Below are 14,359 nucleotides of genomic sequence, written 5' to 3'. Positions count from 1 at the left end.
GCCGCCCCAGCCGAGGCCCCGGGCGGCGAGGCGCTGGGCAGCAGCGAGTCCGAGACGGAGCAGCTCACCCCGCGGCAGAAGAAACCCCGCCGGAGTCGCACCATCTTCACGGAGCTGCAGCTCATGGGCCTGGAGAAGAAATTCCAGAAGCAGAAGTACTTGTCCACCCCGGACAGGTGAGCACCCGGGGAGGGGCTGTCCGCAGCTCGGGGCCTTGAGAAGGGAGACTCCTTTGGCTCTCGCCATGGGACACCCGGGCACAAGGACCGTGACATGAGGACACGGTGGCAGGGCCTGGTCCTTGGCCCACATCTTCTCAGCCTTGGTTGGACAGCAGCCAACCCATGTGAATGCAGCACATCTGGTCCCCACAGGAACCGGCCTGGTGCCGAACTGGTACTCATCACTGTCTCTCCATATTTTAACTTAACGACTCCAGTGTAGGCAGCGAGGGGAAGTTTAGTGGACGGTTGCCCAGACTCTCAGCTGGGGAGCAGGTCTAGCTTCTAAAGTCACTCAGGACCAGATGCAGTGGGACTAGATGGGGAGTTGGGACCCCCATCTTCTCATAGTCCAGCTCCCACCTGGTCCGCCCGCTGCCTGGCTCCTGATGGCAGGCTGGATTGATGGGGTTGAGGAGCATCAGATGTCCTGGTGTGTTGGATGGGTTTGAAGTCAGAGGCACTAGGCTGAGACCAAAAAGGACCTGGCTCAGATCCCTGTCTTTACACTGGAGATCCAGACGAGGGGGCTGGGAGTCCTGCTTTACTCAGAGGCTTTCCTCAGCCCCTTGCTTTACCTTAGCATCTGAACCGCAAAATACCCAAGAGTGTGTGTCTTATCCTGTTCCTCAGACGCACTCTGGAGATGGCTGAGCTTTTTTTTATTGGGAGTGTTTTCCAGGAGAAAAGGAAGGAAACTCCAAGGCCTCTCTTAAGCTCTGTAGGAGCTGTTGGATAAACATTTAAATGCAAATCCCTGACTAAAAGAGAATGTGTCGACTGAGTCAATTAGGTGAGCACCCATTAGCTGTTTGCTGAGGGTCCTCTGTGCCGGGCACTGTGGAAGGGATTATGGGTCCAGGAAGTAGTAGACAAGAGTCCTGCTCTTGAGGAAAACTGGAGAGGAAGTGACTGCTGTACTACAACTCAGTGAGCTGGACGCTGGCACCAGGATGTGTGTGACCAAGGGCAGTAGGGGCACCGAGATGTCGCTGAGTGTGTCAGCGGGGTTAGGGAAAGCTTCTCGGAGGAGGCAACGTTGAAGAAGAGCTTTCACTGCAGGGGGAGAGAAGCATGCTCGCTGGGCACATTGAGGGAGCTGCACGTGATCAGGACATCTCCAGCTTAAGGGGTGAATGGGGGTGTGATGGGGGATGAGGCTGCAGAAGTGAGAAGAACCTTGTATGCCTAGCCAAAGGACGTGCACTTGACTGTTTAGGCCGTCCAATCAGCATTAAGAGCTGGAATGGCCAGATTTGCATTTCCAAATCCTCACTTCGGTGCCACCGTACGTGATTGATTAGAGAGGGAAGACCTGGGGCAGGAATACCAAGGAGTCTAGGGACAGTCACTGAAGACCTGAGTGAAGGTGGTCACGGTGGGAACAGAGAGGAGAGGAGCGATTGGAGAACAATGTTGAAGGTGGAAGGGACAGAATAGACCTTGCCATGAGGAAGAGAAACAGAGTTGAGAATTCCAGGGTTCCTGGATTGGGCCCCCAGGGAAACAGAGGTGCCATGACCTGAAGTGGGAAGGCTGAGGACAGAGTGGGTTTTGCAAAGACAAAGTGCATTCTGGTTGGACATGAGCGTGGGGTGCCTTTGGGTGGACAGTGGAGACGGGTCGGTGTATTGGGGATCAATAGATGGGATCTCTAGGTACCAAAGGGCCACGTTCATGCCCAGCATGTAAGGAAGGGCCTCATATACCTGAGCCAGCCAGGTGGAGTGGGCACCATTTTTCATGAACTGCGGGGTGGTGTATTGAAAGACCTTCAACGTGCACGGGTAACATGGTAGGCTTACCTTCTAGAAGTCAGAGGATTTTGAAACAGAACTGTTAGCTCCCAGTCAACCTCCTGGGGCGTCCTGCTACTTGCCCAGGCGCCTCTCAGGTGACCGCCACAGGACTGATGAACTTGCCTGGGGAGGAGAATACCACTTGGCTGGCATCGAAGCTGCCGCCTTCACCTGCCCTCTCAGCCGTTCCTCACCTCTGTACGTGACCAGGGCCATGAGCGCTGCCTCCTCCCACAGCTCTCTCCCTCGTCCTCACTGTTTGTTTCTCCGGTTTCCTAGGTGACCCCATTTAAGCGACTATGCAGGGAAGTGAGAATTTGTAACGGTGGCAGGTAATGAGAGAAAGCTGATGACAGTGAAGTGTTTCTCTAGCCAGAGTGAGCCAAAGGTGCATTTTTCCCAAGTGAGCTAACCCGAGCGCGAACGTGGTGGCAGGGCTGTGAACTGAATCTTCCACTGACGAATGCACCTGGTGGCCTCCGGTGAACCGGCTCCGGAGGCGCAGGGGGAACCCGGGGGGACCCGTCTCCAGGGAGGCCAGAAGTCCTGGGGTTGCCCCCTGGGTTCTTACTGAAATGCTGCTTGGGAAGCAGTACCTCCTTCGTGGGGAGAGCTGAGTGCCGTTGGCGCTGGAAGGTGATTAGCTTCAGTCTGTAAATGGCTTTTAATAAAACTGTCAGCTTCCAGCAGCCCTTTTACCGGGACGACCAGATATATGTGAAGGCAGATTTAGGACCGGGTCTGAAGTCTTTTGAGGAAAGACTGCTATTATTGTTGGAGATTTGCTTATTTTATTTTACTTATTTTTTGTTTGTTAATTCTCACCTGAGGATATCTTTCCCAGTGATTTTCAGAGAGGATTAAGGGAGGGAGAGAAGGAGGGAGGGAGGGAGGCCTGGCAGGGAGGGAGAAAGAGAAAGGAGAAAGAGAGAGTTATCAATGTGAGAGAGACACATCCCTGACCAAGGCCAGGGATCAGACCTGAGACCCAGGTACATGCCCTCTGGTGCACAGGCTGATGCTCTAACCACTGAGATCGCCAGCCAAGGCTATTATTGGAGATTTAAATTGTGCACTCTGGTCAAAGCACGGGGTGGGGCAGCCTCACCTGGGCGTGCCAAGAGTTGGCACCTGGAACCTTCCTTGCCTGCACCTACTGCTCTTCCTGAGCGTGAGATTTTGCTCGTTACCCCTCAGGTAGAGAAAGGTGCAGCTGAGAACTAACCCCTGAGACTCCCCCTGGCTCAGGCTTGGGGCTGTGCAGGCCTGTGTGAGATTATAGATCTTAGCGCTACAAATCACAATCCTCAGAAACCCAGTCTTCCAAAGCGGTGGTCTTTGCTTACGCTGTCTCAAGGGTGCTCGGCCCCGGGTGCTGTCTTAGAGGCCCACACTGGCTCACCGACCCAGCCTGGAACCACAGGGCAGCGAATGGAGGCTCCCAAGGTGGTTCTTCCCACTGTTGCCCAGGTAGGCCTGGGGTTCTCAGTGACACAGGTCCACAGTTGCAGGTTGAGGACTGAGGAGTGCAGCCTCATTCATATGCTCCCTTCTGCTGTCTGCTCCTCCTGGTGGTGGAGCGTCCCTGCACTTCCCTCACCGAAGCTGAGCAAGAGCTTCCCTTTGGCCCTGGCCGGTTTGGCTCAGTGGTTGGAGCATTGGCCTGCAGACTGGAGGGTCTCAGGTTCCATTCCGGTCAAGGGCACATGCCTTGGGTGCAGGCTCGATCCCTGGTCCCAGGTCAGGGTGTGTGCAGGAGGCAACCAATCGGTGTGTCTCTCACATTGATGTTTCTCTCTCTGTCTGAGTCCCACACTCCCTTCCACTCTCTAAAAATCAATGGGGAGTGAGGGAGAAATATCCTCCAGTGAGGATTAACAAAACAAAACAAAACAGAACTTCTCGTAGGTCTAACTTGCATGAAAAAATGGTGGTGGAGGTGAGCCCCAATACAGGAGGAGGCGTATAAGTCAGATGTAAATAAATTGGAATCCTGGCTACACCTCTTACTGTAGGATCATCTACCAGCAGTCAGCAGAGATTTTCTGTACAGGCCAGGGAGTAAATATTTTAGGCTTTATGGGCCTGTGGTCTCTTTCACAATTACTTAACTCAGAGGTTGTAGCATGAAAGCAGCCATAGACAATATATGAACGAATGAGCGTGTCTGTGTTTCAAGAAAACTTTATTCACAAAAACAGGCAGCTGTCAGGGTTTGGCCATGGTTTCAAAGAGATTCTGAGCCTCAGATCTCTGTCTGTAAAATGGGAATAATTATACCTATTTCACAGTGTGGTGAAAGGAATAAGTAAGACAGCACATGTCAGGGGCTTAGCACATAGCCTGGGCGCTGTGGTACCCAGGCAACGGTTGCTGTGTTGCTGGAAATGGCTCCAACTGCACATTTCCCAGGAATGGTTTTGACATTCAAGACTTTTCAGAAGGCTGTGGAGAAATGCAGAACCATGGTTAGCAGTAGAATGGGAAGCAGGAGGGGCTGCAGATTTAATGTGTGGGTGCGGGGCGGGGGGTGGGGGGAGATCTGGCATTATGACAATTTAGGGAAGCTACAATGAGCCTATCAGAAAGTGTGTTGGAGCCACAGTTCTGGATTTAGAACGTGATAGGCACTTTTGTGGTTACGAAAGAAGCAGAAGACACACTCCACTCTTGCAGTTGAATTAGGGAGGCAACAATAACTGATGGGAAGCAATAGGAGACCAACTGAGACCCTGGAGCCACCTGGGTGGTGGCTGACCCAGGGGAGGGTGTAGGGGAGACATCCCGCATGAGCTGGGGGTATCCAGGAGGCTCACCTGCAGGAGGGGGGACTTGAGCTGGATCTGGAATGATGAGTGGGATTCCAATTAGGAAAATACGAGTTTACCTTTGGATTCTGGGTCAGAATCTTCATTTTATATAGAATCAGAGTAAAGACTGTCAGGCTTTGCAGGAAAAGGACTTTGCCATGAAGACTCAAATTCTTTTCAGATCCCATGTAGACAGTCCTTGGGCGCGGACATCCGTCTCTAGCTCCCCAGAGTTTCAAACGTTGGATTTTTGGAAGGAAAGCAAAGCTCTTTGAGGAAGAATTGGTTTAAGGGGGAAGGTCTGAATTTCAACAGCAGCGCCTGGAACCAGTTACCAGGCGCTCTACTGCCCTTTCTCTTCTTCCTCATCTTTTTTTTTGTGTGTGTGCCTTTTGCCTTCTAGGTTGGACTTGGCCCAGTCTCTGGGACTCACTCAACTGCAGGTGAAGACCTGGTATCAGAACCGCAGGATGAAATGGAAGAAAATGGTAAGAAAGAAGAGAGTGAGTCCAACCACGAGCCCGTCATGGCAGAATGAGTCCTTCCCGCAGGGCTGGGAAGAAGGCAGGAAGGACCATGTGGTTTGGGCTCATGGGATTGGAAGGCCTTTTATGGTGCCGGCTGGGAGGCAGGCTGTGTGAGCAGAAGGGTAAGCCATTCCTCCTGACCTGGATTTCCTGAGCAGAAGGATATTCTTTTCTAGTTTCCTTAGAAATAACAGAAAGTGAAAGCCCACAAGCTTCTCAGTTGCTAGATTTAACCCCACCTGCTAGCCTTTTCAAAGAACTTCCTTCCGCCTCCCACCAGCAGCCAAGAATAGATGTCAGGACTCTTTGTTTATAATGACATTTAGGGCACATCTGTTCTCATAGCTGTGTGTCCCCTAATGCAGTGATTCTCAAGCTTCAGTGGGCACCAGAGGGACCTGGGTAGCAGGTGACAATGCAGAACCCAGGCGCCTCCCAGGACCCTAATTCCCTGTCACAGGATGGGGTGGGAATGTGTGCTAACAAGCACTCAGGTTCCTCTGATGCAGGGGGTAGAATGACTGCCATTCCCTCATACTGATCTAGTGCCTGGCTAATGAGTCTGTCCATCTTTGTTTATTATTTATTTTATTTTTTAAAATATATTTGTATTAATTTCAGAGAAGGGGGAGAGAAATAGAAACATCAATGATGAGAGAGGATTATGGATCAGCTGCCTCTTGCATGCCCCACACTGGGGATCAAGCCCACAACCCGGGCATGTGCCCTGACTGGGAATCGAACTGTGACCTCCTGGTTCATGGGCCACCGCTCAACCCCTGAGCCATGCCGGCCAGGCCCATCTTTGTGTTTTAAAAGAACGTATTAGGGTAATATCACTAAAAGAAAGAATAAACATCTGCATTTGAGGAACTCAATTTTCATAGTAGTTTGCCCCTCTTCTTTTTAGAGGCATGGTAAATCAAAGCTTTTCAAAGTAGGTGAGCGTTTCATTTCCAGTTTTGTAAACCACAAGGGACAAGGTCAAAGCCCAGATGAAAGGGGCAGGGCCGGATGAGGGTGGGAAGAAGTTCCGCTCTAGTCTTCAGAGACCAGGTACAGCAGGGCCTCTGACCTGGCCCTTTCTCTTAGCATGTGGACCAGGTCTGCCGGGATGATGTTCTAACCCCGGGGTCGGCAAACTGCGGCTCGCGAGCCACATGCGGCTCTTTGGCCCTTTGAGTGTGGCTCTTCCTAAGCCTTAGGAGTACCCTAATTAAGTTAATAACAGTGTACCTATCTATATAGTTTAAGTTTAAAAAATGTGGCTCTCAAAAGAAATTTCAATCGTTGTCCTGTTGATATTTGGCTCTGTTGACTAATGAGTTTGCCGACCACTGTGCTAACCCATCTGGTCACCAGCCATAGTTCCTGGCTGTCTTAAGGATGGGAATATGCAGTCTTTCACCTTTACCAAATACGTAAGGATTTCCCACCCATCCCTCAACCTAGTTTTCAATCGATATTTTTCAATAGGTGATAGATATTCAAATTTTCTCAGTTTCGTATTTTTTTGTCGAATATTACTTTTTCTTAAAGTGTAGCTCTTGCCATGCCTGCTAACAATGAGAAAAATAAATAAATAAACTACAAATGAATATTCGTGGAAAAAGTAGGAAAAGGCCAACAAGGTAGCATTTATTATATATCCTGAAAGGAATTCCTGGACGAAGTTCATTATTTCCTCTCGGGGGTAGGTGAGGGGAAGGGGGGGCCCTGACCCTGCAAGGGATGGAAGGATTTTCGGCTGGCGGTGGCTTGGCTCACGAAGTGCTCTCTCGAAGTGAGGTGGCGATGCCAGGTGCATGTACAAACATAGATCGCATGATTCAACACCCATGCAGTTAGCGTCTCTCGTGAACCATGCCTTGTCCTAGGCACTGGAGGAAGTACTGAAATAAAATATAACCCTTCGTGGAATTTATGATCTCGTTGGAGAATCAAGGTCCAGGATGATATTTTCATGAAGTCCTGGTTGTTTATTTAAAGGTGTGATACCCCATAAGAGTTCAGAAAAGAGGTGTTGGGGACAGCTGCTGGGAGATGTTGAAACGTAAGGATGAATGGGATTCAGTTGAATAGGTAATAGGTAGTTACTCTAAAATTTCTAGAATGCTAAGGCACCCCTGAGACGGATGGCGGGAACCTTTGGGGGGTTATCTCTGGACGAATCAGATTTGGGAGTCAGAAATTCTGTTCCCAGGCGTGCCCCTCCCTGGCAGATTTTGGGCAAGTCCCTTCGCTGCTTTCTGTGCAAGTTCCACCGCCCACCTCCTTCCCCGTCAATCATCGTCATGGAAATCAATGGCCCCGGAGTGGCAGAGGCATTGTTTAAATCGGTTATCAGCAATCTTTCATGAGTCAGATGATTAGGGAACCGACAGCCTGCCATCCCTGCCAGCACCGCCCAGGGCCCGTGGGACCACGCGTGTGCCCTGGCCTCTGACGTCACTTGTTTTTCACCAGCTGGTTCCTGATGGTTATCAGCGCCATACAGAACAAGATGGAAGGCACTTAGCAGACTTAACCTCAGAGAGCATTCCACGGGCCAGCCATATTCAGGTCCCTTGAGGAAACAAAAGTGCCAAGTTTTCAGTTAACCTCAGCAGCCATTCATGGAGCACAGGCAACAGAGGTGCCAAGATAAGACATGCACCCACCCACTAAGAAATAAAATTAGAGCCCTGGCCGGTTTGGTGCAGTGGATGGAGCATCAATCTGCGGACTGAAGGGTCCCAGGTTTGATTCCGGTCAAGGGCATATACCTAGGTTGCGGGCTCAAATTGTGCTCTGGGAGGGGACCCCTAGATACAACCTCCCTCTCCCTGGCCCTGGTTGGGGTGCATGCGGGAGGCAACCAATTGATGTGTCTCTCTTACATTGATGTATCTCTCTCTGTCTCTCCCCCTGCCTTCCACTCTCTAAAAAAAAATCAATGGAAAAATATCCACAGATGAGAATTAACAAATTTTTTTAAAAATAAAATTAGAAAAGGTATTCCGTCGAGTGGGGGACACAGACCTGTAAACTAGTAATTATACACCGTGATCAGGGCAACAGCAGAAGGAATTACAGGATTCAGAGGTCTATAGGGAAGGGGTAGGGGCATCGAAGAGGCGCCATCTAAGTTGGTGCTAGTGGATGGATAGAAAGGTGCCAAGTGAAGGTGGGAAGGGTGTCACAGGCAGAAGAAAGGGACAGGAGTATTGGGGGCACACGAAGGACGTCGGAACAGCTGGGGCTGAAGCGTGAGAGCGATTGTTCAGTCGCGGTTCTGAACTCTGACTCCCCCAGAACAGCGAGGCATTGTTGGGCTCCTGATTGCTTCATGCATTTTCCTGGTGAAACGCTTTCAAGGCTATCTCTTCAGGTACTGGGAAGGAAAGAAAAAGCTAATTGGGTAATAAAGATGTCTCAAGGCTAGTAACCTAATTGGAACTGGAAAAAGATTAGCACTTGATTCTCAGAGCTATTCGCACGGCTGCCAAGGGCAGTGCTGCCAAAACCAAGATTGCATCTCTGACGAGTTTTTACCGGTCAGCATGGGTAACCTGTAGCGGGTTGGGTAAACGCAATCTTGCACCTGAGATGGGACACTCTATTCCGTCTCTGTCTGGCTTTCGTTCCAGTAGGACTCGCAGGGTTTTGCGACAGGCGCAAGAGCGTCATCATCAGTGGTCTTTTTTGGCTCTGAAAGACGAGGCAAGCAGAAGTGTGCTCCGGGAGGGGGCCCGTGGATACAGCCTTCCTCCCCCAATCACAGAGCTGGGTGGGTCGCATCCTCATCTTTTCCAGTGTAAGTCTGCAGATAGTCAACAATTCTGTGAAACTGCTACCAGTGGCCATCTGTGTCGCCTTGTGCAGGTCACTTAACCTCTGTGAGCCTGTTCCCTCATCAGTAAAAGCCTAATATGTTCCTTAAAAGGTGAGCTAATCCTGGTAAAACTTAGAACAGCGCCTGCCGCATAGAACATGACCAAGAAGTATTAACTGCTACTCTTCTTCTCATTATTATTATTTTTATTTTATTATTTTTCAAATCTTTATTGTTGAAAGTATTACATGTCCCCCTTTTTCCCCATTGACCTCTTCTAGCCAGCCAGGCCCTGCAACGTTCAGACATGGTTCAGATTAGTGAAAGCGGCATCGGTCTTCTCTCTTGATTCTGAGTTGCTTGTCTTAGAAATCGAACTTAAGCCCCAGAATCCAGAAGCCATAGGTCCCTCCACGAGAGAATGGAGGCATTTTTTATTATTATTATTTTAAATATATTTTTATTGATGTCAGAGGTGAAGGGAGAGGGAGAGGGAGATAGAAACATCAATGATGAGAAAGAATCATTGATCGGCTGCCTCCTGCAAGGCCCTCACTGGGGTTCAAGCCCACAAGGTGGGCATATGCCCTGACCAGGAATTAAGCCTCCTGGTTCATAGGTTGACACTCAACCACTGAGCCACACTGGCTAGGCTATTATTATTTTTTAAAATTTTTTTACCTGTCCATGCAATTCACATCTCTAGAGAATCCAGACTTTGGGCGGCCAGAAGAGAGAAGCCAGCTTCTGGGGGCTCTGGTTAAGCGCAGCCCCGGGGGTTTGTGGTTTCTCCTTCCCCACACGCCAACCAGCTGCACCCTGTCAGCTCCTTAGCGTCAGGGCTCGTGATGTCGTGGAAAATCCCCCCTCCAAGAGGAGAAAGCCCGCTGAGCCGTGTCCTGGGAAGAGACTCCTGCTAGAGAATCCCAACTTGCTTCCCAGCTCTGTGGACACAGCCGTCAGTTACGTGGCTCTCCTTTTCCCATTGAGCTGCAGGGAAACTTCGAGCAAAAGGAGCACAGAGCTCTCCCGGTAATGAGCCTGTGGCCTGGGCTCTGCTGGGAGGTTGGGTCACCACAGATAAATATTGGAAAGTCAGAAATCAGAGCGGCACATTTTCCGTATCCCTCGCACATTGTGCACAGTGACATCTTGGGAAGGGTGTTCGATTCAAATGGTCAAGAGTTTTGTGTTTCAAATCTCGGCCCTGCCCGCGGCTTGCTCTCTGACGGTGATGAACCACCTCTGCCGGCTCAGCTCAGGTTCCTGTCTAAATAATGGAGGAGGTAGTCCCGTGGTCGGCAAACTGTGGCTCGCGAGCCACATGCGGCTCTTTGGCCCCTTGAGTGTGGCTCTTCCTAAGCCTCAGGAGTACCCTAATTAAGTTAATAACAATGTGCCTACCTATATAGTTTACGTTTAAAAAATTTGGCTCTCCAAAGAAATTTCAGTCGTTGTACTGTTGATTTTTGGCTCTGTTGACTAATGAGTTTGCCGACCACTGCGCTAGTCCAACTGCCTGCCCCCCACCTAAGCACCTTGGACAGGAAGCGAGGCCTTGTCCTGATGTCCTTAGCAATAGGACATTTGATCTCATGTTAGAGCCTAGAGCAGTGATGGCGAACCTTTTGAGCTCGGCGTGTCAGCATTTTGGAAAACCCTAACTTAACTCTGGTGCCGTGTCACATGCAGAAATTTTTTGATCTTTGCAACCATAGTAAAACAAAAATTTATATTTTTGGTATTTATTTTATATATTTAAATGCCACTTAACAAACCAAAAAAATGAGTTCGCGTGTCACCTCTGACATGCGTGTCATAGGTTCGCCATCCCTGACCTAGAGGGATCTGTCACTGGGCATGGCTACCAGAAGGAGATGGTGTGTTAGTTGTTTTTCCCAGCGACATGGGACCTTGTGTGCAATGGGTTGTCTGCCCACTCAGGGCCAAAGAGACTAAATGAGGCTCCAGGAATAATTGGGGAGTAGGAGTCCCGGGGGAAGGGCCACGGGGTGCATGAGAACACGCAGCTCCTGGTGTGGGGCGGTGGTGAGATAATGGCGTGTCATGTGTGCTGGGAGGCAGGGCCAGAGGTCGAGTATGGAAAGCAGCCAAGAGTGTAGGTATCTCCTAATTATTGCTGGCACTGGAGTGTTTTATTCCACTTAGAAAATGGTGTGATTGTTTTGGGGTGTGTGTGTGTGTGTGTGTGTGTGTGTGTGTGTGTGTGGATGAAAACAGCCAGGTGGGTCGATCCAAGCGCGTGGGTGGTGCTCCCTAATTGCTGGGCTGGACTTTCTTTTGCCAATTAGGTGGCGTCCGTAGACTTGCCCTTTTATAACAGGATTGCTACATGGGCACCTTCGTTCTGTGTAACCTCTTTCATACCGAGTGGAGCTGCTTGCAACATGTAAATTCCGTCTTGGCACATGCGGGAGCTTTCAACAGGCTGCGCTGAAATCAACATCAGATACTGACCCTGACGTGAAAAACAACACCAGGGGTGTCGTCTCCCCAAAAGTGGATTCTGTCGACATCTACGCCTTGTTAGAGGCGCCCTTCAAGTCTGTGTGTTTCGGCGGAGAGCACCGTGGTGGGGCGGATCCCCAGCTAAAAGGTGGTGTTTGTTGAGAACGTATGGTTTTCCTCATACCGCACACAGAAATGAACTCAAGGTGACTCATAGACCTAAATGTGTAGGCTAAAACAATAAATCTCTTAAAGAAAGTATGAGTAAATATTCATGACCTTGGGTTAGGCAAAATCTTCCTAGATATAACACCCAAAGCACACATAACAAAAGAAAAAAGCAATTGGCCATCAGCAAAATTAAAATGTTTTGTGCTGTGAAGGACATCAAGGAAGGGAAAAGACAACCTGCAGGTATTTACAAATCTTGTACCTGGTAAGAGGCTTGTATCCAGAATACATAAAGAACTCTTACGACTCAATAATAAAAATTTAAAAACGGGCAAAGGATTTGAACAGACATCTCTCCAAAGAAGATAGACAGTTGGCCCATGAAAAGATGCTCAACTTCATTCGTCATCAAGGAAATGCAAATCAAAACAGAACAATAACCCCTTCATACCCACCGGGATGGTTTTAATAGGAAAAAAAACCCCACCATAATAACAAGTGCTGGTGAGGACGGAGAGAAATAGAATCCTCATATGCTGCTGACTGGACTGTCACAGGGTGCGGCTGCTTAGGAAAATAGCTGGGAAGTTCCTCAAAATGTTAAACATGGAGCCACCATGTGAGCCAGCGATTTCACTTCTGAGTATAGACCCAAAAGATGTGAAAGCAGGGACTCGAACGGATATGTGCACATCCATGTTCATAGAGGCATTATTCACAATAGCCAGAAGGTGGAAACAACTCAAGTGTCCATCAGGTGTCCATTAACTGATGAATGGGTAAACAGAATGTGGTATGTCCATACAATGGGTATCATTTGGCCGGTAAAAGGAATGAAATACTGGTAGGTGCTATAACCTGGATGAACCTTGAAAACATTATGCTAAGTGAAAGAAGCCAGTCACAATGGATGACATATTATATGATGCCATTCATATGAAATGTCCAGAATAGGCACATTTGTAGAGGCAGAAAACAGATTAGTGGTTGCCTAGGGTTGGAGGGCAGAAGTTGGGGAGAAATGGAGAGTGGCTGCTCATGGGCATGGGGTTTCTTTTGGGGGTGATGACATGTTCTAAAATTGGATTCTGGTGATAGTTGCACATTTTTTGACAAGTATACTAAAAATCACTAAATTGTACGCCAGAAATGGATGGTATGTGAATTATATCTCAATAAAGCTGTTTTTTAAAAGAGGGACTATTGTTTACCAAGTTACTACATTCATTCTTTTTTTAAAAATTTCTTTATTGATTAAGGTATTACACATGTGTCCTTATCTCCCCATTACCCCTCCATCCCCGCCCCACCCCCTACATTCATTCCTATAATTCAGCACCTGGGCATACTCTGCTGCTGTTTCAGGAAGTCAACAAATATTTAGTGACTGCATGGAGAGTTAGGCGGACGTTAGATGCTTGGAGTGCAAAAAGCAAGGAATTGATGCAGAATTTACCTTCAAAGAGCTTTTGTTCAAATGGGGAAGAGAAGAGTAAGCTAGGTGTGAAAGTAGCAAAAATATACCCCACTCCTGATTATCTGTGCTAGCCCTTCTCACTAGCTGCCCAGGAAATCAGCAACTACTAGCATATATATAAATATATATATATTATTGATTTCAGAGAGGAAGGGAGAGGGAGAGATAGCGATAGAAACATCAATGATGTGAGAGAATCGGCCCCCTATTGAGGATCGAGCCCAAAACCCAGGCAGGTGACCTCTTTGTTCATGGACCGATGCTCAACCACTGAGTCACACCAGGCCAGGCACGAATAGTTTTGCAGGTCAATTTTTGTCTTTGATGACTTTCTCAGGCTAAATTATTAGAAATGGAATTTTCGTGTCAGAGTGTGCACATTGTAAAACTTGTGATTGATTTGAACTCTCAGACTCCCCTTTGGAAAGGTTGTACCAACCTATGTTGACCCTGGAGTGTGTGTTTATTTCCCTGCTTGCTACAAATACTGTCTTTTTTGTTTTACTTGTCAACTTCATTGCTACCCCATTAACATCTTAATTTTCATTTCTTTCCTCATTATTGCAGTTGGATTTTTTATGCGTCTGTGATCCCTTTATTTAATGCCAAAAAGTATGTGATATTGACCAAAAGTGCGTTGAGCATGGAAAGGATGAAGATGTCTTTGTAGCCTGGAGGTGACAGGTTGAAGATACTTCTCGCCAAACTCTGTCACTGCTGGGAGGGAACGACATAGATGCTTTTGAGTGTCAAGTGGAGGGAAGGCGCTCTTTCTTGCATCTAATGCCCACTTGTCTCCCATCCAGGTCCTTAAAGGTGGCCAGGAAGCGCCCACCAAGCCCAAAGGCCGCCCCAAGAAGAACTCCATCCCCACCTCCGAAGAGATCGAAGCTGAAGAGAAGATGAACAGCCAGGCGCAGCACCAGGAGTGCCCCACGCCCTCGCGGGGACGGGAGGAGCCCTGTGACACCCAGGAACCTCAAGCCTGCCCCGTGCCCTTGGAGGTGGCTGAGCCGCCAGGCCAGCCGCAGGAGTTGCCAGTAGCCTCTTTGGAACCCCCGCCACCGTCAA

At 48.9% G+C, this 14,359-nt stretch overlaps 1 protein-coding gene across 1 annotated transcript in view; it reads left to right on the top strand.

Annotated features, from left to right (window-relative positions):
- The window catches only part of BARX2 (BARX homeobox 2), a 58,150-nt gene that overhangs the window by 42,087 nt on the left and 1,704 nt on the right, over positions 1-14,359 (top strand). Inside the window, exons 3-5 of the mRNA XM_006775091.2 lie at positions 5-176; positions 5,234-5,318; positions 14,095-14,354. Coding sequence (XP_006775154.1) covers positions 5-176; positions 5,234-5,318; positions 14,095-14,354 — 517 coding nt within the window. The remainder of the gene's footprint in view (positions 1-4; positions 177-5,233; positions 5,319-14,094; positions 14,355-14,359) is intronic.

Source organism: Myotis davidii, unplaced genomic scaffold (genome assembly GCF_000327345.1).
Source record: "Myotis davidii unplaced genomic scaffold, ASM32734v1 scaffold148, whole genome shotgun sequence".
In the NCBI taxonomy this organism is placed as follows: domain Eukaryota; kingdom Metazoa; phylum Chordata; class Mammalia; order Chiroptera; family Vespertilionidae; genus Myotis; species Myotis davidii.
This window is presented reverse-complemented; position numbering and strand designations above follow the sequence as displayed.